The following is a 24,750-nucleotide window of genomic DNA, read 5'->3' on the forward strand; positions in this document are numbered from 1 at the left end:
ATTTGAAATGATACTATTTACCATACTAAAATGCTATTCACTCTATTGAAACACTGTTATCTTATTTATTAATAAAAGTATAACTAAATAAAAATAAATAAAAAGATAAATACATATAACATTATAAATAAATTTTAATGTAAAATTTGGTGTTGTAATTGGAAAAAAAACTCTTTTGTAATGTTAAATATACATTAAAAATAGTTCGGTTTTGATTTTAAAATAGTGTTATTGGTTGGAAATGTCGTAAGCCTAAAATATGTTTCACCATTAAAACAATATGTTTATTATAAATTATACAAGACATATTCGTTTGTCCACTGTCCTGAGTCCAACTTTCCAATAAAAAAAGATCCTAGTCTTTAAGAAATCAGAATAAATTAAAATTAATTTCATATATACTATGTCAACTGAAGCAAATTTCATTATTTTATTTCATCTGACATGAATAGACTTGAAGTCATATTTATAAGACGTAGAAAAGTCACTGTAGAAATCTCCGATAAAGCCACAAAATTTTCGTGATAATATATATTTATATTTAAGATAAACAGTATTGGCCGATTTGGTCGACTCCGGAAAAAAAACATTTAATGTTATAGAGTAGACTGGCTATTACACTGTTTGATACGAGTTTGAAATACCTTCCGACTAATGTCAGGTAATGAACCGATCATCTTACGATCCGCCATGTAAACCATTTGGGCTCATTCTGGCTAAGTAATAATAATTTAGTTCCCAGGAAAATTAAATCCAAAACGGATGTGAATACACACCAAACCCCAAAAAATTCATGATAAATTTTCAAAAGCCATGAAAATGCTATGAAATAAATACCGTGATTTTTGTACATTAATCATAGCAAAAAATGTTATGAAATTGACACGAAATAAAATATTTTTAGCTATATTTTGTTTCGTGACAAATTTGCCACGAAATAGAACATAGCAAAAATCATAGCTAATTTACAAAAAAAAATATATCTTTTTCGATTTAGTCAAAAATATTTTTTGTCGCTAATTGCCAAAATCCAAATATATATATATATATAATATATTATATATATATATATCTCAAAATCTTACTCTTAAACCCAAACCCACATATACAAACCTTCCAACCTATATCATAAATATTAAACTTTAAATCTAAATCCCCCAAAAATCATATTTTAAATAAAAATAAACTATAGTTCTTATAAAGATTATCGTTTTCAAATTTCTTTTTCTTTTTTAGTTTTGAACTTAACATTCAAACCTATACAGAAACCATTAGTCGAAACTTTCAAAACTTTAAATTTTATTTTGTATACTAAACTCTGAAATCCAAATATATATATATATATATATATATATATATATATATATTTCAACTTTATACCACCATCTTAATTCTAGTCTCAGATATTATTTTCTAATTCAAATCTAAAGAGGCTAGCTCCAAATTTTTAAACTTAATTATAAGGTATAAAATTAGGAGTTAGCATAAAGATAGTGTATAAAGTATTAAATATATAAATTTTATAATTTTTTTAAATATTAGTTTTTAAAAAGATAGATTTTTTATTCGTTAATCCATGGAGTGAAGATAACACTTTGTTTAATCTTGGCCAGAAATAAATAAAAGAAAAGTGGTATGTATGACCATGAAAAACATATAGTTCACTGTCTAACAAATTTCCCTACCATTTATATACACGGTATTATATTTATATATTAATATTGTATTGCCCTTCCTTTCAACCCGTGAAACCTGAAGCAAAAAAAAATCTTAATTATTATATGTAAAACATAAATTGTGGCTTAACTTCCTTTTTACTTCTCTTGGTAACTTCGTAGAAGTTGAATAGTCTACGGCACCAATTTGAGTAACACCATCACCCTGCCGGATTCGGTTCGATTTTTTTCCTTCTCCTTCATTTTCTGCAAATGCGTGCTCTTCTCTGCTTCTAAAATCGGCGATCACACGACGGCGTTAAAGTTGCAGCATTGCCTAGTAACAACCCATGCCTATTCCACTTCAGACACTCGATTTTTGTCAATGGTAAATTCTCGGGTGTTTACCTTCGATTCTCTTCATCTGATGTTATTTTCTTTTCTAATTCGGCTATATATGGTTTTGCTTGCAGGTGCACATGAATGTTCACCGACATACTTCTTATTAATAAAATATGTCGAGCCCTTCAAACACTCTCGGGCATCCCAAAAGCACACTTTATCAGCGCATCTAATACACCAAACTGATTTATTGGATTTGATAACTATGTAGTGAAAGTAATGCCTCATTGCACATAAAAAAATGTTTATTAAGGAAAAGATCTTCTTTCTTAACCAATTCGACCAAAGAACTATTTGCCAAATTTTCTCTGTTTTCTTTTTCAGAGATGTTGTAAGTATCAAAATCATCTCCATCAACCTCACCTTGCTTCATTTTCCCTTTCTTCTTCTTGTTATGCTTAGCCCCCTTCACATTACTTGAAGCACCCCATTGTCACATGGAATACATTCCTCTTCTTCACCAGTACGTGAATCATTTCGCATCTTATTAAGATTAATGTCGACCTTATTTGGATTCCCTTGCTTTGCTTTATAGGTAATACACAATCGAGTTGACTGATGCTTCTTACACCACCCTAGAAAAAAATGTAATTTGGTGTGAGTTTGCAATGATCACCGGTGGACATTCTGATGAATTGATCAACATACCCAATAGGTAGACAACTCAACTCCAAATTGGCATCTGTTTTTATGAAACCAAAATCCTCTATATAACAATTTTCTGTAATTCTTCAGTAGAGGAACTCAATTCCAAAGCAAGTAACCTTCCCTCTTTCTTTTCATCAACAGAAAAACTTCAACCTGAAGCTACAACCAATTTCCAAACATCACATGAAGCATAGATATGAATCATGGTAGAATAAATGTGAAATTTTTGGGAACAATCAATAGATATAGAGATGGTGTAAGAGGCAGTTTATCACGATTTTTAATTTATTTTTTTGAAAAATTTGCTTTTTAAAGTATAAGGAAACTGAATATTTTCAAGTATTCTATTTCTATATTTTTGGAACTGATTATCCTTATTAGTATAATATGTATTCTACTCTATGTATAATACGGTAAACATGTTTGAAATCGACTTCTACTAATTTTAGATTTATTGTAATGTGTAGATTCCGATTTATTACAAATTTTAGAGCGATAAATTAAGCGTAGAATGTGTATTCCAAATATTTTTAGATAACTACTATTTACGTAGATCACATATTCTAAATATAATAGATTCAATGAAAAATGGTTTACATTTTCTATTATGCTATGAAATAATTATTTTAAACATTTTTTAAACTGTAAAATACCACCAAATTGATATAGGTATCCTCAGTAGTTACTATTTTAATTTTTTTTTGTTTGTAAAACTATTTATTTGATTTCTTTTGAAAAATATTAAAAAGTATTAGAGGCAAAAATGATACAAAATATAAATTAGCCTAATGAAACATAGTTTTCATATTTTTATCTAAAAAGAAAACTAAATCGTTCACAACTCATCAAGTTTTACTCATAATAGTTCAAATTAAAGCTATGATGACATGAAATATCTTTGGCATTGAATTAACAAAATAAGTTTATTAATTTAGTATATAATGATGATTTTATTCCATATATGATCACAGTCGAAAACAAAATTAAGCAACTTTTATTGAAAGAGAAAGAACAACAAAAAGGTATTTTTGTTTAAGTAAGAGTGTTGAGAAACTGAACCCAGACAACATCTGCCTTCTGGATGGTCTCAAGAGAATATTCCGCAGATGCTTGCACCTCCTTCCACTCGCGAACAACCACACGATGCTTCTCGTATGCATGAGACGATTCCTCTAGAACTATTGATAGATTCTCAACACTCCTCTGGAATTTAATCTCAACTTGTTTCTTCTCAGCCTCAAGCTTCAACACCGCCTTCTTCATCGCGAATATTTGTACGGCCAAGTTGTCTCCTTTCTGAGCCAAAGCCTTGACTGACTCGAACTCAGCGTCCACCCTTTTTTGCTTCTCTATGGCCATCTTTTCGTGCAATATGACAGAAGGTGGGATTGAATCCTTGTCTTATCACAGTCCCATACGTGGCCAGCCTCGATATGCAGGGTACTTTAGCCCGGGTTAGTTCTTCATAACGTGCACCCATTGTCAGTATATCCTCGTAATCCGAACGAGCTACGAGCTCACGTACCTTTATACCAACATACTTTTGCAAGGTCATTTTTAGCTTCCTTACTTTCTCGGATGTTTCCGTGGTAGAAACCTTTCCTATTTTTACATCTGTCCATCGTCCTTTCTTGTGATTATCAACAATCTCGGTCAGCGATGTTATGAGACTAGAGGTCTTTGACGAGGATCCCTACATATCAAAGTTAACACATTGATTGTGATGTTACAACAATAACTTAGTTTATCCCAATAATAATTGTATATGTGTATATATTAATTGTATATATATATATATATTTCATGAAAGATGTCCAAGCCTGAGCATTACCTTAATGGATTCTTCCTTGATAATGTCATTTAAGTCATACTTTGGTATAACCATAGAATCGTCTCCCTTAACACCATCTTTGTCTGGGTTAATACAGCGCCACGCACCTACATATATGTCCACAACAACAACAAAAAATCAAGCTCCTTTGAGTTTTCTGTGTAATTAGGGCATTTTAGAGATTTTTTTTCTTTTTTGAAAAATTTTTAAATTTTATTCATCTAAAATAAAACTTTTGTACAGACAAGCTGCTATGCTTTTTATAAGGAAATTAAAACAGACTTTTGCATTTTAGAGATTAACAAACAGATTTGAGCAAATTTCCTTACAGTTACCAATTTTTTGGCAATTATATAACTGTACTGCTAAACAGTAATACATTAGTAAGGATATGAAGAATTTAATATACATATAATTGTAAAAACCTTTGTAAACTTGGGATTTTCCTAAATTATTAGCTTAATCAATCTATTCTATTAAAACAGAAGTACAAAATTAGATTAACCCTTAGTTTTTCACTATATTTACATTGTCATGCCACTAAGATATTAAATGAAGCTATATTTAAGTATGATTGTATTTTCCTAATTTAAATAATATATTTAAGCATTTAATGTTTTTTACTAATTTAAATAATATATTTCCTTAATAAAATCTTAACCAAAATATATTTCCCAATATATTTCGTATTGACATATTAAATATTTTTAATATTTATTAGTAATAAAAAATAAAATAAAAATCACACATCATTATCAATTTATATAACATATAAATAAAATATAAAATAATTTGTTTCATATATTATTAGCATAATGCTTCCATATATAAGTCCAATTAGTTATAAATATAAGATTTGTTTATATGATACATTGTGATATAATAGACTATTAAATCACAAAATATAATTATATTAAAGTAATAAATAAAATCATTATGTTTTAAAATGTTATATTAACAATTATGTAATACTTTTAGTTTACAAATATATATAGTATACCATTAGTACAGATAAAAAATTTAAAGTAAAAAAAAAATTTATAATGTCACGGATCAAGCTCTAGAAATAAACAAAAACAGCGCAACATTATTTTTCTTCAACAAATTTATTTTTTAATAAAAATTATAGTTCCAAATATGGTTATATATTTTATGTATTTATAAATTTATTTTTTTGGGATGCAAAGATGTTTGAATTAAAAAAATTATGATCCACCTTTATATTATTTTCATTAAGAAATTTAAAATTTATATCAGAAAAATTTTATTAAAATTTTTAATTTTTATTTTTATTATAACAAAAAAATAATTCCCGATTTAAATTTATATTTAAATATTATAAAACATCATTTAAATTAAAAAAAAATTAAAAAACATAAAATAAATACCCGCCCGGTCGGACGGGTCAAGTAACTAACTTAAAACACGGCAAACACTTAACTAATAACATTTTCTTCTCACATTCTTTTATTAATGTATTATGTATGGTACGACAAAATACAAAAGCTTAATTGAGAGACAAACCTGACTGTCCAATTGATAGAGACCCTATAACTCCTGCGCCGCTACTGCTTGTCTTCGACTCATACTCTAGACGACCCTCCATTGACTCTTGCTTCGACTCATACTGTTGACGACTCCCCATTGACTCATCTGAAAGCAGATAACTGGTTATATACATCACGATGATCTGATAACTTTAAGAGAACTACATAGAGAATAGGCAAATTATATACCTCCATTTCTAGTTATTATCGGTTCCTTTATCATGAACCCTCGGTTTCCCTCAGCTGTGACAATACATGGTATATGTAAATCAGAATACTGACTGAACCAAGAACTCTTTTGCAAAACTAACATATAAATAAGTAAATGAGAACATTGACTGAAGTGTATTCTTACATTCCTTTTCACCGTTATTTTTATAATATATTTGGTTTATATCGCTTCCATCATCTCTACTTTCACTCCCTGGAAGTAACAAATGAACAAATAAGCTTCAAACTACACTGAATTCTCTATATGAATTTTAAAAAATACAAATAATAAATTTAGCTATACAAAATTTTGTATTATTCAATGTCTACCTTGGAATGTGGTTCCAAGTGTTTCCAGCTTACTCTTTTCCTCTGTGATTTCTTCTTCTTCTACAACAGTTCTGGTAGATGCTGAAGCTATGATCCAATGGAACATGAAAACAATTATTAGATAGAAGAAATTTTTAGAACATCTCTATTTCTAATAGCACTAGAAGTAAATGTTATTCAATTCATCTCTATTTCTTTCTATAAAATATAAATTGCTAGTTTTCCTATAAATAAATAAATAGGAGAAGAAACAACAGTTTTTAAGCTTTTTCCTCTAATAGAGAAATGTTATATTAGAAAAACACATGGAAGTAAATTCAACCTCTATTTAGATGAAAAGAGTAAAAATACATTAAAAGATGGTCTTACAATAATGGTTCAAAGATTTTTTTTGTTTGGTCACATGTTCAATGTTTTATAAGAAAACATATATAGCCAAAATTACCTTCCATCTGGCGTTGAAGCTCTTTCACCCGTTCCTGATTCGAAGCACCTGAATTGATGATGCACACATAATAAAAGTGTTTTAGTTACCAAAAAAACTTTGCCTCGGAGAAACAAAGGGGAATAGGAAGAACATCTTACCGGTTTCAGAAGCATCCATTAAATCAGCTTCAGTTCCATCATTTTTATTAAAACCTACAATCGAAGAGGACAAACCTATTAATAACATAATCGGAATAGATAGTTCTAATCCTATTAATTAACATCTGTAACACTATACCTTGCATTAGACGTTTGATGTCGTCCGAACTACTGGAACTTTGACCCGCTTCATAACTACTAGCAGCTTCCGACTATATAACCGAAAGTTCACAGACCATAATTAAAAAAAAAACATGTTTTCTAAAGAAATCTTTAAGACAGGCCAAAAATATGTACACCAAATCACCCATAAATTATTGTTTTTAACCTAGAATTGAGTTATAATATCAAAAGAATGTTCTACATTTACTGGTTTACCTCGTTTTTCAAACCTAGAATTGAGTTATAAACATCAAAAGAATGTTCTAGGTTAACCTCGTTTATTTTAATCTAGAGTTGAGTTATAAACATCAAAAGAATTTACTGGTTTACCTCGTTTTTCAAACCTAGAATTGAGTTATAAACATCAAAAGAATGTTCTAGGTTAACCTCGTTTATTTTAATCTAGAGTTGAGTTATAAACATCAAAATAATTTTTCCAGGTTCATCTCGTTTTCTTCTTATCCTAGAATTGAATTATAAACATCATAGAAATGTTCTAGGTTCACCTCGTTTCTTTTTAACCTAGAATTGAGTTATAAAACATCAAAAGTGTCTAAGTTTACCTCATTTTTTAAACCTAGAATTGAGTTACAAAAATCTAAAGAATGTTCGAGGTTTTACCTCAGCTTCAACCGAGTGAGACACAGATGATGTCGCTTTCCCTGTTTGGACATTATCTGCAACCAAACAAGACAAATTTAATACACTGGCTATTTATATATCTTTTTTTGAATTTTTTTTTTTTGACTGGCTATTTATATATCGACGTTAAGATAACAAAATTATTAAGTTCGTTAAATATGTATTGTTTACATTCAGATTCTTGACCCTCTAACGTTCCAAATTCATTGGTTCCGCCAACCTGAAACAAAAATCAAATCAATGCATGCAAGTCCATTTCAATTCTGATATTCATCTTTTTTGATATTCATCTTCTTATTCCTTCAAGTTTACAAAAAAAAAAAAAATCTTCTTATTCCTTCTTTAATAGTTTGGTATGTTAATTAAGAAAAATGTATCTGATTGTGGCTTGCTTACCTGACAAGAAACCTCATGGAAGCTTGAGAGAACGAGACAAATTGCTAGCGCCAAAACCACACGTTTGTTTCCCATCGCGGAGATTGGCATTACATACACCAAACAAAAGACAATGTTTTATTCCCTAAGATTGTACTTGTTTAGTTGTTTTGATGTTTGAAGCAAAGCTTCTTGTGCTTTAAATAGAGCTCATGATGTAGAATAAACTAACGCGTCTTTTTAATATAAACATATTTAATCAAGTCTCGAGTCCTTTTATTTACTCATCAATAACATAACATATTCTATGCTTCGCAATCAATGATGTAAATATACTTCTACTCCATAAATGATGTAAATATACGTTAAGGTTTGATAATTTTTGAAGTTGTTAATTGACCGGGTCATGGAGCTTATTGATTTTTAATTATAAGTGCACTCGCTATATCGTAAGTCAGGTTCACATCTTGTAGTTCCATAGATGACCAGGGAAAATCAAAAATCAAGTGTGCAATGCCTATTAAAGTTCTCTACTAAACCTAAGTTTTGTTTCGTGATTAAAACATTATGTTAATAAAATTTTGTTCAAGTCGTATTAGTTTGTGCATGTACTGTAGTACTACTGCCGACTTTGGCATCTGGCGCCAGGTACCACGGTCCGGGTTCCAATAATAAAAAGATTCAGATTTTTCTTTTTAAAAAATTCAAATAACTTGTAAAGACATATACATCTCTCAGTAAAAGCCTATTTTATTATTTTACTCCTTCAACAGATAAAAAATTATACATCAAACATGTGAAATCGACCACAAAATTAGGTTATATGAAGAACAAACGAACGAAACAAAAGCATAGTATATGAGTTTACCGAGTTAGTTTAGGTCGTTTATATTACAAGACTGTGAAAATGACATGAATAGACGAAGGAAACAAATACTTAAATTTATGACTATCCAGACTTGGGGTCAGATTTATAAGACAGAGAAAAGTTGACTACAAAATGCAAATATTGACTTTGATTTGCAAGAGACGGCATGGAGATTAAGGTCATATATATAGTAGACTGTAAATTTGACTATCATTTATCGACCTTATTTTGAAAAAGCAGTGTTTTGCGAAAAAATGAAAAAATTATAGCCGTTTGGCGTATTTCTTTTAGGAATTTCAAATTAAATTAATTAGTAAGAAAAAAATTCACATATAATTTCACTGATTTTAAATTAAAATTACAAATACCTATACAGAACCTTCTAAAATAAATTATTACATAAGTAATTTTCCGCATTCAGCTCTCATGTTAATCACGTTAAGAGTTAGATTAGTTAATATGATTATATCTTTAATAAATTAAATATATAATTAATTACAATTAAAAACAAATTTATTTATTATCTAAAGTTATTTACTTTTAACAAAAAAACAAATTTATTTACTTTTATAGATACTTCTAAAGTTAATAATAATAAAAATTATCCAAAATCTAAAAGTATATTTTAAAATAAAAAAATAATTCCTATATATAGTATATATGTTGTTATCCGAAAAATATCTTATATATAAAGGTTAGAAGTTTAAAAACAAATAAAAATAACTAAATATTAATCAAGTAAAATTCTTCATTTTATATAATTAAAAAGATAGTATTAATTGGTTTTTAAATTTTAGTTATTAATAATGAATATATATAGTACGAAATTTTCAAAAAAAAAACGTAAATATTCAAATGAAAACAGAAATAATAATTTATCTACAGTCTTTTGGTAAATACGCATATATTAGTAAATAACTATAACATATTTATGTCACCATGTGCAAACGAAACAACTAATTAGATTTATTATTTGTGTTCTTGGTATTTCATTTTCCTCTGATATGAATTATGTGCATATATAGCATTTTTCTTACTGAAATTTTGCATTCGAGTTTTTATATAAAAATTAGAGTGGTTAATATTAAATTTTAGCATTCGATCTATCACGTTGAAAATTAGAGTGGTTAATATCATGTACATCTTTAATTAATAAAATATATAATTAATTACAAGATAAAAAAACTATTTTTTTATTAGTTAAGTGATTTAAATTATTAATAATAAGAATAATAAAAAATCTAAAAATATATTTAAAATAACAAAAAGATAATTCCTATACATCTGAAAGTATCTTTTAATTGATTTTTTTTATTTATAAATATTAATCAAATAAAATTCTTAATTTTATATAATAAAAAAAGATTATTGATTGATTTCAATTTTTTTAATAATAAATATAGTGTACAACTAAATTTTCAAAGAAAAATTTACAATATATCAGAAATTTCAAATAAAAGCATAAATAATAATTTATTATTATAATCTTTTGATTAATACGTAATATATTAATAAGTAACTATAATATAATATGTTTATGCTCGCATGCGGGCGAGATTTATTATTTGCCTTCTTTCTATTTGATTTTCTTTAATATAAATTATGTGCATATATAACATTTTTCTTGCAGAACTTTCAAGCAGACACTGTATTACCAAAATTCTAAGCTTACAATAATAGTTTTAATACACGACGTTTTGATACAAAATCTTCTCTGATATAGTCATTCACAAAAGCTTTAACATTTTTATCTCTTGATACTGTATGTCATTCTTTTTTTTTTAAATGATAATAAATCGAATCTACACCATATTTCTACTCGAAATATTTAATCTAAGGATACATTTGACAGCCATGTTTTTTTTTTCTCCACTAGTTTTTGTAATACGAACAAATTAAAGTATTTTTTTAAAAGTATTTTTTTTTCTCCACTACACTGCAATTAATAAACAAATGGTAGCAAAAGTAAGGTCTCCAAAAGAATCATATATGCACTAGCAATCTGTAAACATGAGCTGTGAAATCTAAAGCAGTAACTTGTTCGAAAGAAACTCTCTAATGTACTTTATAATGATTAATTATACGAGAAAACCACAATACCACTTTGAAGAAGAAAAAAACCACCACTTCCTGCTCCGGAACGCATCCCAAGTACTGTAACTGGCTATTGACGTGGCGTAAGCACTGCAAAACAAAGCAAATGGAAAACAAAAGTTCAGACTAACTGCAAAATGAAGAAATTGAAAGACACAACTCACTAGATCCTAAGACACGTACATGCAAAAGTTAACTCATATAAAAACCTAATCCATCTCATGAAAGACACTCAAGATTATGATCAAGACACAAGGGATGAAATGTTAGAAGCGGCAATTTTTTATTATTTTCAGTGGGAGTTCCAATTAATCACACTCAAAAGAACATTGATCCTGGACTGACTTGCTTTATTAGGCTGGTTGGTTTCCTTTGTTATTCGTACCCCACTCTTCCTCACCCTCACTTCCATTAACAAGTACAGCGCCACCATCCGTTGAGTCTCCATCAACAACAACTCCCTCTTCTTGATTCACTTCTTCTTCTTCTTCTACATGTTGCTCCTCTTCATTCTCTTCATGACCATTTTCTTCTGCTACCTGCTCAGACTAAACAAAACCAGTTTAAAACGGCGGTTCCTATGGTATAAGCGAGGCAAACCAATATTTGGGGGCCTACAGCTCCATATGAAAACTCACCTCTTGTTCCATGTGTCCATTTTCAAGTGATTCCTCTGCTTCAACTTGCAGGTTTCTGAAGGCTTCCACGAGGGTAATGGCAGGTTGATCAGCGTGGGTTGGATAATTTTCTGCAGCGGCATAAACTCCCCTGTCGATAAATAAGAGTCAATTTTCTTGGTTTCACCAAACCATTGATACTCTCTGGGTATGTGCTATCAACATTAGTTCATTTGTCTAATCATCTCAATGTTTAGACAAATGAAATAATGAGTTGGTCATGGATGAACTTTTCCCAATTCAGAACATACAGCTTGAAGTAAAGACCATGGAGTAAAGCAAGAGAGATATGCTAGTAGTACCTCGTCTCTGTAGCTTTCGCTTCAACAGAAAGAGCAACTTGCCAATCCTCGAAAAGATTTGGGTACTCTTCAGGATCAGCCAAAGATTCTGCTGCTTTCGAATTAACCTGTTGACAAGCCAAAGCTAACTTAAAGCCGTATATTATATATAATCTCATTCACCAAAGTTCAGAATAGAAAGATAAGTGACCTTGCTGAGATCTTTCCTCCAAAGAGCAACTATCTCTGAAACTTTGCTTGGAAGATAAGAACGTGCCATCAGAGCAGCTTCTGGTATCCGGTTGCTGGATAAAAAGGTAAATCTTGTCATCGAGATAACGAGAAAAGGCATATGAATCTGTTTTTTTTTTCAACTGAACACTATTAAAATACCTCTCCACCAATAATTGCAGACAATCTTCCAATCTACCCAGCATGAATAAGCAAAGAAAGGCGACATTGTTCTTTCCCTGCTCCTTAGCAAGGTATGCAAGTTTTGACACTCCTTCGGCATCTCCCAAGGAAGAGTACAGTAGTAGCAAACCACTTAAATCCACAGCGTAATTCATGCAATCCTCGGCCAGTTGCAGCTATCATGATGGAGCACACACAAAAGTAACAGAATCACTTAGATAGTAGGTATTAGAGATGCCACTACGAAATCTAAATATAGCAACTTTCTGTTATCAATACAGGGTACTGTAGTAAATCGACTGATATACCATCTGCACAAAGAGTTATTTTCCTGTATTTACACAAAACACGTAGACAAAATGTTCTAGGGAAGATGTACCTTCCCAGAAGACATGGCTAACTCTCCTAACTGCTTCCATTTAGACTCACTCTGCACTTCTTCAGCGATTTCCTACAATAATTGAAAAACATGGCTAAGAAACGCATTGCTCACTATACTCCTTCTTTTGTTAAAATAAAAAGGTAACATTCAATCATCACATATAATATTTACCTTTGCAATCTCAAGTCTACCCAACTGTATGGCTAGTTCAAATCTGTAGTCAGCATCTGTCGCAATTTCTAAAGCATCTTCAATCATTCCCCGAGACTCCAAGAAATGAGCGACACTAACAATTGGAAGCAGTTCCAGAACAAAATAAGAGATATATACTAAAATTATATAGTGAAATAAGAATAGATAGGAAGGCATATATGTAAAACGCAAGCTGAATAACATCGCGTTGGACATAGGAGGTAGCATGAGATAAGATGCGGTAAAGAATGAATCTGTAGATGTCGAAACTGAGACCAAAATAACCTATAACATACTTGTTATGCTGCTCTTTTGGAATTGTAGGTAAGATTTCATTGGCTTTATCCAAATCACCTCGCATAACAAGTGTCTTGTATTCAATCAGGCTAAGCAGCAGGGTATATCCTATGACACTGCATTCCCAAGAGAAGGTGAAACACGTCAGCATATCTGAATGCATTATAAAACAGTCTAAAATAAAATAAATAAGTAAAGGAACGTACTTGAATTCTTTGTCTACCAAGTATACCCGGCTCTGATTGGCAATATAGCCTAACAAATACATTGGACGGTCCAAATGATACATTGTGGTTACCTGCCGAAAGTATAATAGCAACTCGGATATAGTGTGGCTAATAAAGATGATTGAATCTTTGAGGAAATCAAAATACACGAAGAGTACCTCGCCTCCAACACAATAGTTAAGCTTCGAAGAAGAGTTGTTGTAAATGAAGCAATCCCCTACCCATATACCTGTCCTAACACGTTCATCATTCTCATGGATGACCTCAAAAGCATCCTCAACACCTTCTTCATCACTTGGTCTTCCACTATCAAAATGTGAGGAAACCAAGTCACGCTGTAACAGAGAAGAACACTAGAGTAAGCATTTGGAAAATACACGAGAGTGGAAGTGGAAATATATTGCTGAAAATATCAAGGTTGACCGGGACTCTCACATTGTACTTCAGGATGTAGAATGACGTATCACTAGCAATGGCTACTAAATCACCACTTTCAGCCCAATAAACATTCTGCAAATTTTCATGGAGCACTTACGAGTTAGATAAAGACACAATTGGAGAAACTTTCAACCTAATATAATGTAAAGAGAGAATTGGAAAAACTGATGAAAATTAAATACCTTTACTGCGACATCGATTTGCTGAATCAGCCTACATTCAGCCCAATCATAGAAGCAAATGAAATCATTTGAACACATTGCTAACAGGGTTCCTCCGAAAATCTTCTCAGCTGAGAAAGTAGGCCGAATACTCTTCCTTTCCTGAAAGTACCACCTTTATTAACAACCCAGACCCAATATGTCTCCATTGCAAGCATCTCCAATTTCTTCAACCCTAGAAGCACCCTTACAAAAATGGAGTGAGAAGGCGAACCTGGAAATTTTTACTGAATATCTTTATCTTTGACGAGCTTTCTCGAACTGCACATTCTCCCTCCGATGACCAAACAAATTCAAGTCCAGAACCGAAAGATCTATTTCTCCAAGCCAAAGCTGTGTAGATTATGTACTCTCCATCACCGCAGACTACGACAAACCTCGCGTTAGGATTGTGCTTCAAGCTCTGAGAGTTAGACCGAATATTTATTTATGAGTTATATGGAACCACACTCTTGGGACTTTGTAAGAAACGCATTTTAATTCATATCATCTAAAAGACTAAAACCGCTTCATTTCAAATGTATATTGTTTCAAAGAACCATTAAAAGTATTATTTTTAGCTGAAACATGACTCTAGTGGTACCCATAACTTCGAAATGTCTCCCAATATCCCCTATAATAATTCAGCACAACAGGACAAGTGTCAGATGGTGGTAACACTTACTTGTGGATAAAGATCACATGTCCCCAGGTCTTTAACAGCCAAGGGAAGTCTTTCTCCGTCAGTAACCTAGGCAAAGAGACGAAAACTTAAAATCATCAGACAATACAAATAAATAGCTTAATCACACAGGTTGTTGCATGCTATAAGACAATAGTTATAGTTAGAAACTACACCTCATAACCTGCACCGAGACTTTTGATGTTTGCCGTTTGGATTTCATTATGCTTAGCCCATATAATTTTTCCGCTACTGTCCATGCTAGCGACAGGAATTTCTCGTCCAAGTTTAACCATGATGGTTCCTTCATCATATCCAATCACAACCCTGTAAAATGCAAACACATTCGTTGTTGATGGTCTTGTATAACACTGATTCCTCAACAGCTCTTATAGCAATTCTAAAAGCCATCAGCTTTTCAAATCGTCAATTTCAGATGAGAACTAAGAACAAAAAAACAAAGATTCTACCCAGAGAGAACATCTACTCATGGAAAACAAATCTAACAAACATTGACTTATAGAAAGGTAAAATGAGGAAGCAAAAATTCAGAACTCACCGGCGCGAACTTTTTATGTAACCAATGGCCCAAACTCGATCGAGGGCATAATTCAGTGTGTTCTCTAGCCTGAAAAAATATAAAAGTAGAATAACAAATCAAAGGACAATATAGAGAAAACATAACTGCTGTAAATGAACACACGTACGAATCTCATGTGTCCAAGGCGTAGTCAAGTGTTAAATACCCAAAAAACAGCATTGTTATGTCTATTGACAGAAGAAAGGGTTTAGATAAAACACCTGTAAGTCGTGGCGTGCCAAATGCGAACAGTGCCATCCTCAGAACCTGTGAGTATTATTGGAAGCTCCGGATGGAAACATACTGCAGATACATTGTGGGTATGCCCGTCTAGCGTCTGGACACAACTTTTGGTTTGATAGTCCCATACCTGATTGCAAAAGTACAACTTGTAAATTATCTGCAAATACATATTGGTCAGACCAAACAACTCCCATCTAACCAGAAGAATACCTTAGCAGTATGGTCATCAGAGCCAGTAATTAAATAGGGCTTATCACCCCCCGTAAAGTAATCTACGCAGTTGACTCCTTTCTGATGAGCATCCAGTGTAAAATTTGGGTCTGGGGAACCAAGATTCCATATCTGAAGATGAACAAGCATGAACAAATAGTGTGAGCAAACACTTTTTACAGCATCTGAATAAGCCATAAATCAAAGCGATTGGGGCCATTTTCGCACCTTTATGGAACGGTCAAGCGATGCACTGGCAAAAGTGTTGGTGTCTTTTGGGTTAAATACCACTTGCATCACATAATGCGAGTGTCCCTCAAATATCTGAGTACAAGCCCAACCGTTTTCCCAGTCCCAAAGCTTTATGAGCATGTCATCAGAAGATGACAGCACATACGGAAGGGTGGGATGGACAGCAACACACCTAATGTAATCCGAGTGAGCCTCGAAAACTTTAACCTTGTCCATTGTATTGTAGTTGTACACACGGATGTGCAAATCATCCGCCCCTGCCACAACCCATTGCTTGCGTGGGATAAACTTGGCCGACCTAACTGCAAAGCCATATATATAAAACTCAGCAACAGTAACAAACTAACCAAGGCAATATACAGCAAGTCAAAAATAATATATAACAAAGGACATTAATTTAGAATAAACTCGTAAATAACTGTTATACCTGGCACATCAGTCACCTCGAAGGACTTTGTTATCACCTGAGAGAGGACAATCATATTAGATTCAAATCAGAAAGAGTTCCATAGAATCATAAACACTAGCTAAAAGACAGTACTCTGAATAAAAAATCAATATATTCAGTCACCTGCGTTTGGTAGTTCCAAATACACAAGGTTCCAGAATACAAACTTGCTAGAATCCTGTAACACCAACACGTCATCAGCAAAAAAAGATTGCAAGATATCACAATCAAAAGTTGAAATTACATACCATGGTTCTGTAGGATGCAGATCCACAGATTTGACTCTCTCAGATCGTTGAGCAAATTTCCTCTGATGCAAAACATAACAAAAAGCAAATCATCGCCACCAGCATTCACAATTAAAAAAAACTAACAGAGAATAAAGAGTTTGAAAGAGAGGAAACAAGTTACCTTGATATCGAGACTGAGAGGCTGTTGCAACAACAAACAAAAAAAAAGAGAAAAGAGAACATTATAGTCAGTGAGTATTTCTCAACATAACAAACACCAGATCTTTGCGAAAATTCATTGAAAACAAATCCAGATTCAATCTCGTAAACCAAAATGCCACACACTATTACTCGATTTCATGAAAACTACAAATCAATGGCAACAACAACACGAGACGGCGATGTTGATTTTCGGATTCGATGATCTAAAGCATAACTAGAGACGAAATGCAGGAATCTAGATCGTCGCATCGCAAGCGAGTTTCGCTTGAGATCTGGGAGAGAGAGAGGGGATGGGAATACATTGAGAGATTTGAGTTCTCACCATCGTTGCAGATTAAGCAGAAGAGGATCTGCTCTCTGGGATCTCGTAGTTTCGCTCAAATCGGCAGACACGGCGATCGATCGGAGAAAGACGTTAGGAGGTGTGCTTTTTGCTTGCGGAGAGCTTTGTATTATTAATTCGGCGGAGATATAAAATATCATTTATAGTATTTAACACAATTCAAGTCATCTCTTCAATCAGATTTTGACACATCATTAAAAAACTTAAAACATATTCATAAGCAAAACAAAAAAAGACATGTCACAGTTTTACATATTTTTAATTTATTTTATATACTTAAAAGTAAACACTCCGATTAAAACTCAAGTTAGAGGGGAAAAATACAAATAAAATCGAACAACTTTGAGTCTAGCAATATGAACCAAACTAATTTCATAAAATATTTTAGAGATTTTATCCTACGATAATATTTTCTAGAAAATATACCGTTGTAAATATCCTTTATTTTATAAAAGGTTTCTGATCCATACCGGAGGCCAATCAAAGTCACAGTCAGCATTTTTCGCTGATTTTTGTCGGTGTACCGTATAAATAACTGTTCATGTCTATACATTTCAGTTTCTCATTATATTACAATAGATTTAGGAAAAAAAAGTACAACAGATTCAGGATATTTTTTTTTGTAAAAAGGCTAAATGCAAGTGACCATTACAACCATGACAAAAGTCATACAGTTTTTGAAAAGTAGAAGAGATAAAGCAAGAGCTTAATCTAGCATTTGGAAGCATTTCTAGATTTAGGAACCTTCTACCATCATATTTAATGTCGTTTTGTGTTTTTTTCAGTCTAAAGGATTACTGATGATAAGTTTTTCACTTTCTACTTTTTCAAAAAAAAAAAAGTTTTTCACTTTCTTTTTCTTGCTTTTAAGTTTTTCACTTTCTTTGTCTGGTTTTTTCCTCTTTACTGCTATACGGTATTTTTCTAGTATAGACATTTAGCATGCAAAGTAGCCCAATACAAAAAGAAAAAACCTTGGTGATTATGGCCCAAAGCCCCAGACTCATAAATGAAGCATTTAGGCCTGATTCTTAAAAAGCCTCTTGCATAATTACGCTTCCCTTGATTTTCTTGAAATTTGAAATTAGTGAAATATTCATTGAAATATTAATATTTTGTACTTTGATTTTCTTGAAAATTGAATAACTGTTAGTGAAATATTCATTGAATTATTAATCTTTTGTACTTTGAATTGTCAGTTGGTGTTTTACATTAGTTCTGCGTTCAGTTGGCAGGAAAAAAGAAATTATTTGATGAAAGCAAAAACTATCAGGGACTTTCATTTTTTATTTTTTTTGAAACTTCAGAGACTTTTCAAGTTGCTAACTATTGATCGTAATCTCGTATTTTAGCCCTGTCATCTAATGGACAAGAAGAGTATACCATGGCTGCGTTTCGGTTTTCCAAAATAAAATAAAATTCGTTGGATATCTATAATGTGGTGTGTGTAGTCTTCATCGTGATCTCATGTATGAAGTATATACTAAAACTATATATCGTGATTCGTGAATGTGGTATTAGTATTTAGTAGAATCGTGGATATAATTTTTATAAATTGATGGTCACAACCGTGGCGTTAGTATAACCATCCACCATGTACTATTATGATAGATTTAGAATGTTTTTTTGCAAAGTTAGTTTTGAAGACATACATAGTATTTTCATATGCTGCAAACAACTACATTTGCTGATAAAAAGAGAAGTACAAATAGTATTTAACCCTGAATTTTTCTTAATAATTACTATCACATGCCACTCCTTAAACCAATTTTAATTACTTAAAATTAACCATTTTATATGGGCTTTGAATTATATGGCCTTCGAATTTTTTTTCTGCAAGCATAGGTTTCATATATTGTTTAATGGGTTTCAAATAAAATTGCCAAAATCTTAATAATATAAGTGCATGTGTTTTCGATTAACTTTTCATTATTTTCATGTTCATGACTATATAATGTATTTGTTTTTTTAAATCTATAGAACCATAATTAAAATATAGTTTTAAGTTTTAACCATAATATTTATATTATATTATAATTTTATAAAACACATAAAATTATGCTTAATAGTCTATTTTTTATACTTTAATACTTTTACCAGTAAAATGAATAAAAAAACAATGAAAAAGAACACAACCGGTTAACCAGTATTATGAATGTTTTTAAATTCAAGTGAAAATCACAAATACTTATGAAGAACATACACCCGCACGGGCATGCGGGTCAAAAGCTAGTTAGATTTTAAAATAATGGTCTAATCATGTAGCATATAAAACAAAACAAAAAAAATACACTAGATATCCTTAACTAGCTAGGATATACCGGAATCGATCAATATTCAACAAAAATACAAATTAGACTGGACTTATTGAATATAAATGAAAATGCAAGTGAAAGTTAGCTCTGTGCAAATTTAGTAATTAAAGAAGTATCATTAGTGCAAGTTAAACAAAACAAAAAACGAGAGAAGTATGAACTTTCTGCCGCATATATCGTTTTCGTGTTTATACCATCACTAGTTTATCACTTCCAACTCTTAATTTGTAGCTATATTTTATCATTTTTTAAATTGAAATGGAATTATAATTGGCATATTACCCTAAATTATTCATAGGTAATCGAGTTTAAGACCAAAAAAAGTTGATAGAAAGTGAGACAAGATGTCATTAGAAGCTTTAAGAAAATAAAAAGGCATTTTGTAAATGAGAATAAACCTTCGTGATCCCTACCATGTTTTCTTAGACAACATATTTGGTAGAAGGACCAGCCTTTAAAACAGATTGACGGAAAGAGAGACAAAATATCACTAGAAGCTTTAAAATATTTTGAAATGGGTTGTTGGAAGTGAGAATAAACCTTCATGATTCCTATCAAGTTTTATAAACAACATATTCACTCTCTACCAAGTTTTATGAACAATATATTGATAAACCTTCATTTTACGTTGACCTATTATGAACTTGCAAAAGACACTATCCGGAAACTAACCTATCTATAAAAATAAATTTCGGAATAATTTTTTTGAATATAATATCTATAGATTGTTATTTTTTGAAGTTCTTTATTTTAATTGGCATCCAATAAAAAGTTGTTTGTAAATTTATCATTAGACCAAATGCTAGAACTAGTAGTTGACAAATTGACATACAAATGGCCAATTAATTTTATGTTCTATCAACGGGAGACATCCGGATTATTTCAAATAATAATATCTAAAATTACAGCTGAATAATTACGTGTGTAAGAAAAGAATATATGATCATGATGAATATATACTTGCATTACTTGTTGCACAGTTTCTTTATACACAATCCTACTTGTTGCATATATCGACTCGACGCATAACACATCAACTCCTGAAGGAGATTAGTTGTTTAGATGCTTGTTGTCCCATTCTATTGAATTTTCCTGGCTCTTTATATTCATAAACATTTACTAAATAAACCCGTCAGTTATACGTGGACGTGGTTATATTTTTATTAAAAACCTAATATTCAAATGACATAAGTGTAACAATAATGATGTCTCTAATGTGTGTTTTCTTTTCATGGGACCTTACAATGGCCGTCAAATGAGAGAAACTAATTACATCAGGTCAAAACTAGGGAACACACCAAAAAAATATTAGGCCAAAATTAAAATCGAAATGATTGAAGCACGTACTAGAGGGAAGAAAGGTCGAAGGAGAATGAAACTGGTATATTCCAAAGCATATACCAGTCCACTTTTAAATTTTTGAAAATAAAATGATATTAACCAATCAAAACTAAAAACTTGGACATTCTATTTCTTACAAAAGAGCTATCTACCGTTAGATAGATCAATGGACTAATAATGTTCATCTTCGCATTTGTTAAAGATCTCGCTTTTTCAGTTTAAAGGCTACTAAAAGTGGAATGTGTGATAAGGGTGGACACCAACAAGTTCACGAATCTATGCGTTCGTTGTGGTTGGAGTTGTACAATCGCAGTAAATGTAATACCTCACCATTTAATTTGACATTTGTCGTCAGCAGTTTATTTATAAAGAAAATGGTTATGAAATGTGTGTGTGACATGCGTATTATCTCATTTGTTTCGTGGATCTTGTTATATAGTAGTCATCACAATGTCCATTCAATATATGTTTTTACTGTTTCGTCGATTTTATTTTTGTTATAATTGGAATCGGACCGAAAAACCCACGCTAGTAGTTGGATTTTGAAGAATAATCAAATAACTTTTTATCATGTAATACGTCTATAGTAACTAAGCATAACTGAAATCAGGTAGAAAAATCCAATTTATCATCTTGTTTTATAACAATCCAAATTACCATCCTGATGCATAGAATATATATCGGCAGTTGTGAATGTTCAAACTAGTACCAATTCTTCTGTTTGTTCCACGATGCTTTGTCTTATAGTCCTATTATTGCGCATCCTTGGTTTCACCATGCGCGCGGCCATTAGTCAACAAATGTAATTTTTTTTTTTTTATAATTCAGAGGTTCCCTGCTTACGCAGATCATTCCTCTGGGTCCGGTCAGACAGCGGTCCACTTCACCCGGGAGGACTTAACCTGGACTGAAGACAAGGCCCAACACCCAGTACCACATTTTTTGGTGACAGGGAAAAGGTAGTTCCCCTCCACGAGGTTCGAACCCGTGAGCATGACCATTGGCCCCCAGTATTCTTACCAAATGTGCTACCTCATCCCGTCAACAAATGTAATTTTCTTTTCGTTGCTTTAATATATAGAACTTAATATGCATAAGGTGTGTAAGATAATCTTGTAGTACGCGTAGTTGTACGCATGCATGTTTATTAATGTATTATGGGGGGACTTTATCTTGTTGCATCACTATATAAGTCAAGATCGGCCAACGGTATAATGAAATTCCATATTACGTAATGCATCGCGCTTTCATTCTTCATATCGGTTAAGCATTTTCAGGTTAAATAATAAATATACTCAAATCATCTATTAAAATAAAACTCATCAATGCAGATGTTATAAACGTGTGCAATTGATGTGAAATCTTTAATTATCTATCGTTTGAAACGATACTCCTTTTTAAGGCTTACTCTAATAAAATACTTGTTACATATGCTATATTCATATTTTTTTTTAATCGGTACTGATCTCCGTAACTGTGGCTATAGTAAATGTCTAATTTCTTACCAAAAAAATGTTATTACAAATTTACAACACTCCTTGTCTTTTTTTTTTTTTGCTAACTAACACTCCTTGTCTTTAAAATGTAAAACAATGTCGAGATATCAGTTCTATTTGTATATACTTGTTGGTGACTGTGATCCAATTCTGTGACCAAATAATGTAGATAACAATTGTGTATCTCCATAACTATACATCTATTTTTAATGCGTGCATACGATACAGATTCGTCGGAACCCAATATTGAATAAACATATGAAAAGTAACATAGTAAACTAATGCTGTGGTAGCTAAATAATTATTAAGCTCCATAAACATTAAAACTTGCATCTATTTATAGTGCACGCATACGATACAGATTCGTAACCCAATATCGAATGAACATATTAAAAAGTAACATAGTAACTAACTAACTAATGTTTTGAGGGGGAAAAAGGAAACAAGTGGACTAAGAAATTTATATATCACTAAACACTATACGAATGCAAACAAAAAAATAAGCATTGTGCTCAAGTAAATGGTTCGTCGGTTGTGAGACTACCTATTAAAAATAATTTCACGATCTTCGTTTTTTTAAAAATATGATATGACACAGCAATAAAAGAAAAGAGAGGGAAATGATAATATAATTTTTTCCTTTGCCATGAATTTCCAAAAGAAGAAATAAATAAATCGAAAAGGCAAGAAGAATCTAACTTAGAAAGAAAACAAAAATCAAAACAAGTAAATGGAATATAATGGTGCCTTTACATCTCGCCGCGTAACGAGATAGGCGCGTCCTCGTGCTCTCTTCTAGAGATTCTTCTTGGCCTTCTTTTTCCCCACCTTGGCCTTTTGCATATACAATTATAATCTTCTGATAAAAAAAAAAGCATATACAATTATAATCTCCATTAACTATATGTTTTTTTTTTTAAAAAGAGAGAGGTGAAAAAGAAGATCTGTCGGGATCCGGCGTACGGCCGACGCGTGAACATGCGTGCCGTCGCCGGAGCCCCTTCTAATCGGTTGTTTCTGTCGGTGCTTTTTCGCTGTCGTCTCCTCTATCTTCCGCCTTGCCTGAGCCCTGAAACGGAGCCATTTCGTGGTGGATCTGGCGTTGGAGTTAAGGCGCGGTTGTGTGGAAAAGCGAGGCGGAGAAGATTGTTGTAAGGTCGTGGGTGAGCTCCGGGGGACGGAGGTATAGGTGTCAAATGGGCGGGTCGTCCATTGGTCGTCCACGTCCATATTTAAATGGACTTAATATGGACACACCCATTTTTTCCATGGGTTATTAATGGACAAAATATGGATGACCATTTAAAAAATGGTCTTTACGGGTTTTAGGTTTCATGGACATGGGTTGTCCAATGGACAAAAAAAATCTAGGATTTAAAAAAAAATTGAGTTTTCTACCAAAACCGAGAAATCGGGTTTTCTCGCCAAAATCGGGAAATTGAATTTTCTCTGTCAAAATCGTAAAATCGCACAAACTGTAAAATCGGGATTTTCCGCGAAAATTGAGAAATTAGATTTTCCCGCCAAAACTGAAAAATCGAATTTTTTCGCCAAAACCAGAAAAATCGAGTTTTCCTACCAAAATCGAGAAATTGAGTTTTCCGCTAAAACCGTAAAATCAGGTTTTCCCGCCGAAACCGAGAAATCGAGTTTTCCCGCCAAAACAGAGAAATCGGATTTTTCCGCCAAAACCGGGAAATCTAGTTTTCCCGCCAAAATCGGAAAATCGAGTTTTCCGCTAAAACCGTAAAATCGCCAAAACCGTAAAATCAGGTTTTCCCGCAAAACTGAGAAATCGGGTTTTCCCGCCAAAACCGGAAAATCGGGTTATCCCGCCAAAACCGGAAAATCGGGTTTTCCCGCCAAAACCGGAAAATCGGGTTTTCCCGCCAAAACCGTAAAATCGGGTTATCCCGCCAAAACCATAAAAT

The 24,750-nt window shown here is 32.0% G+C and overlaps 1 protein-coding gene and 1 pseudogene across 3 annotated transcripts; both read right to left on the bottom strand.

The window, feature by feature from the left end:
- Positions 1–3,677: 3,677 nt before the first annotated feature.
- Positions 3,678–8,498, bottom strand: LOC108810240 (NAI2-like protein; annotated as a pseudogene).
- Positions 8,499–11,221: 2,723 nt separating this feature from the next.
- Positions 11,222–17,782, bottom strand: LOC108807356 (coatomer subunit beta'-3-like). 3 transcript variants are annotated; one of them, XM_056989169.1, is made up of 25 exons: positions 17,647–17,782; positions 17,284–17,304; positions 17,121–17,182; positions 16,996–17,050; positions 16,852–16,888; positions 16,401–16,726; positions 16,173–16,304; positions 15,941–16,089; positions 15,699–15,767; positions 15,316–15,466; positions 15,143–15,208; positions 14,693–14,881; positions 14,440–14,580; positions 14,255–14,329; positions 13,978–14,154; positions 13,799–13,890; positions 13,592–13,708; positions 13,275–13,389; positions 13,101–13,172; positions 12,701–12,897; positions 12,519–12,612; positions 12,329–12,435; positions 11,988–12,117; positions 11,735–11,897; positions 11,222–11,439 (listed from the first exon to the last, which is right to left on the bottom strand). In XM_056989169.1, the coding sequence occupies exons 1-25, from the start codon at positions 17,647–17,649 to the stop codon at positions 11,420–11,422; spliced, it is 2,760 nt and encodes a 919-aa protein (XP_056845149.1). In that variant the 5' UTR covers positions 17,650–17,782; the 3' UTR covers positions 11,222–11,419. The 3 variants fall into 3 exon arrangements, with proteins under 3 accessions (XP_056845149.1, XP_056845148.1, XP_056845147.1); XM_056989168.1 differs by having other exon boundaries at positions 11,695–11,888; positions 17,647–17,781; XM_056989167.1 differs by having other exon boundaries at positions 11,695–11,897; positions 17,647–17,781.
- Positions 17,783–24,750: the final 6,968 nt, after the last annotated feature.

The sequence above is a fragment of the Raphanus sativus genome, chromosome 6 (assembly GCF_000801105.2).
Source record: "Raphanus sativus cultivar WK10039 chromosome 6, ASM80110v3, whole genome shotgun sequence".
NCBI lineage: Eukaryota > Viridiplantae > Streptophyta > Magnoliopsida > Brassicales > Brassicaceae > Raphanus > Raphanus sativus.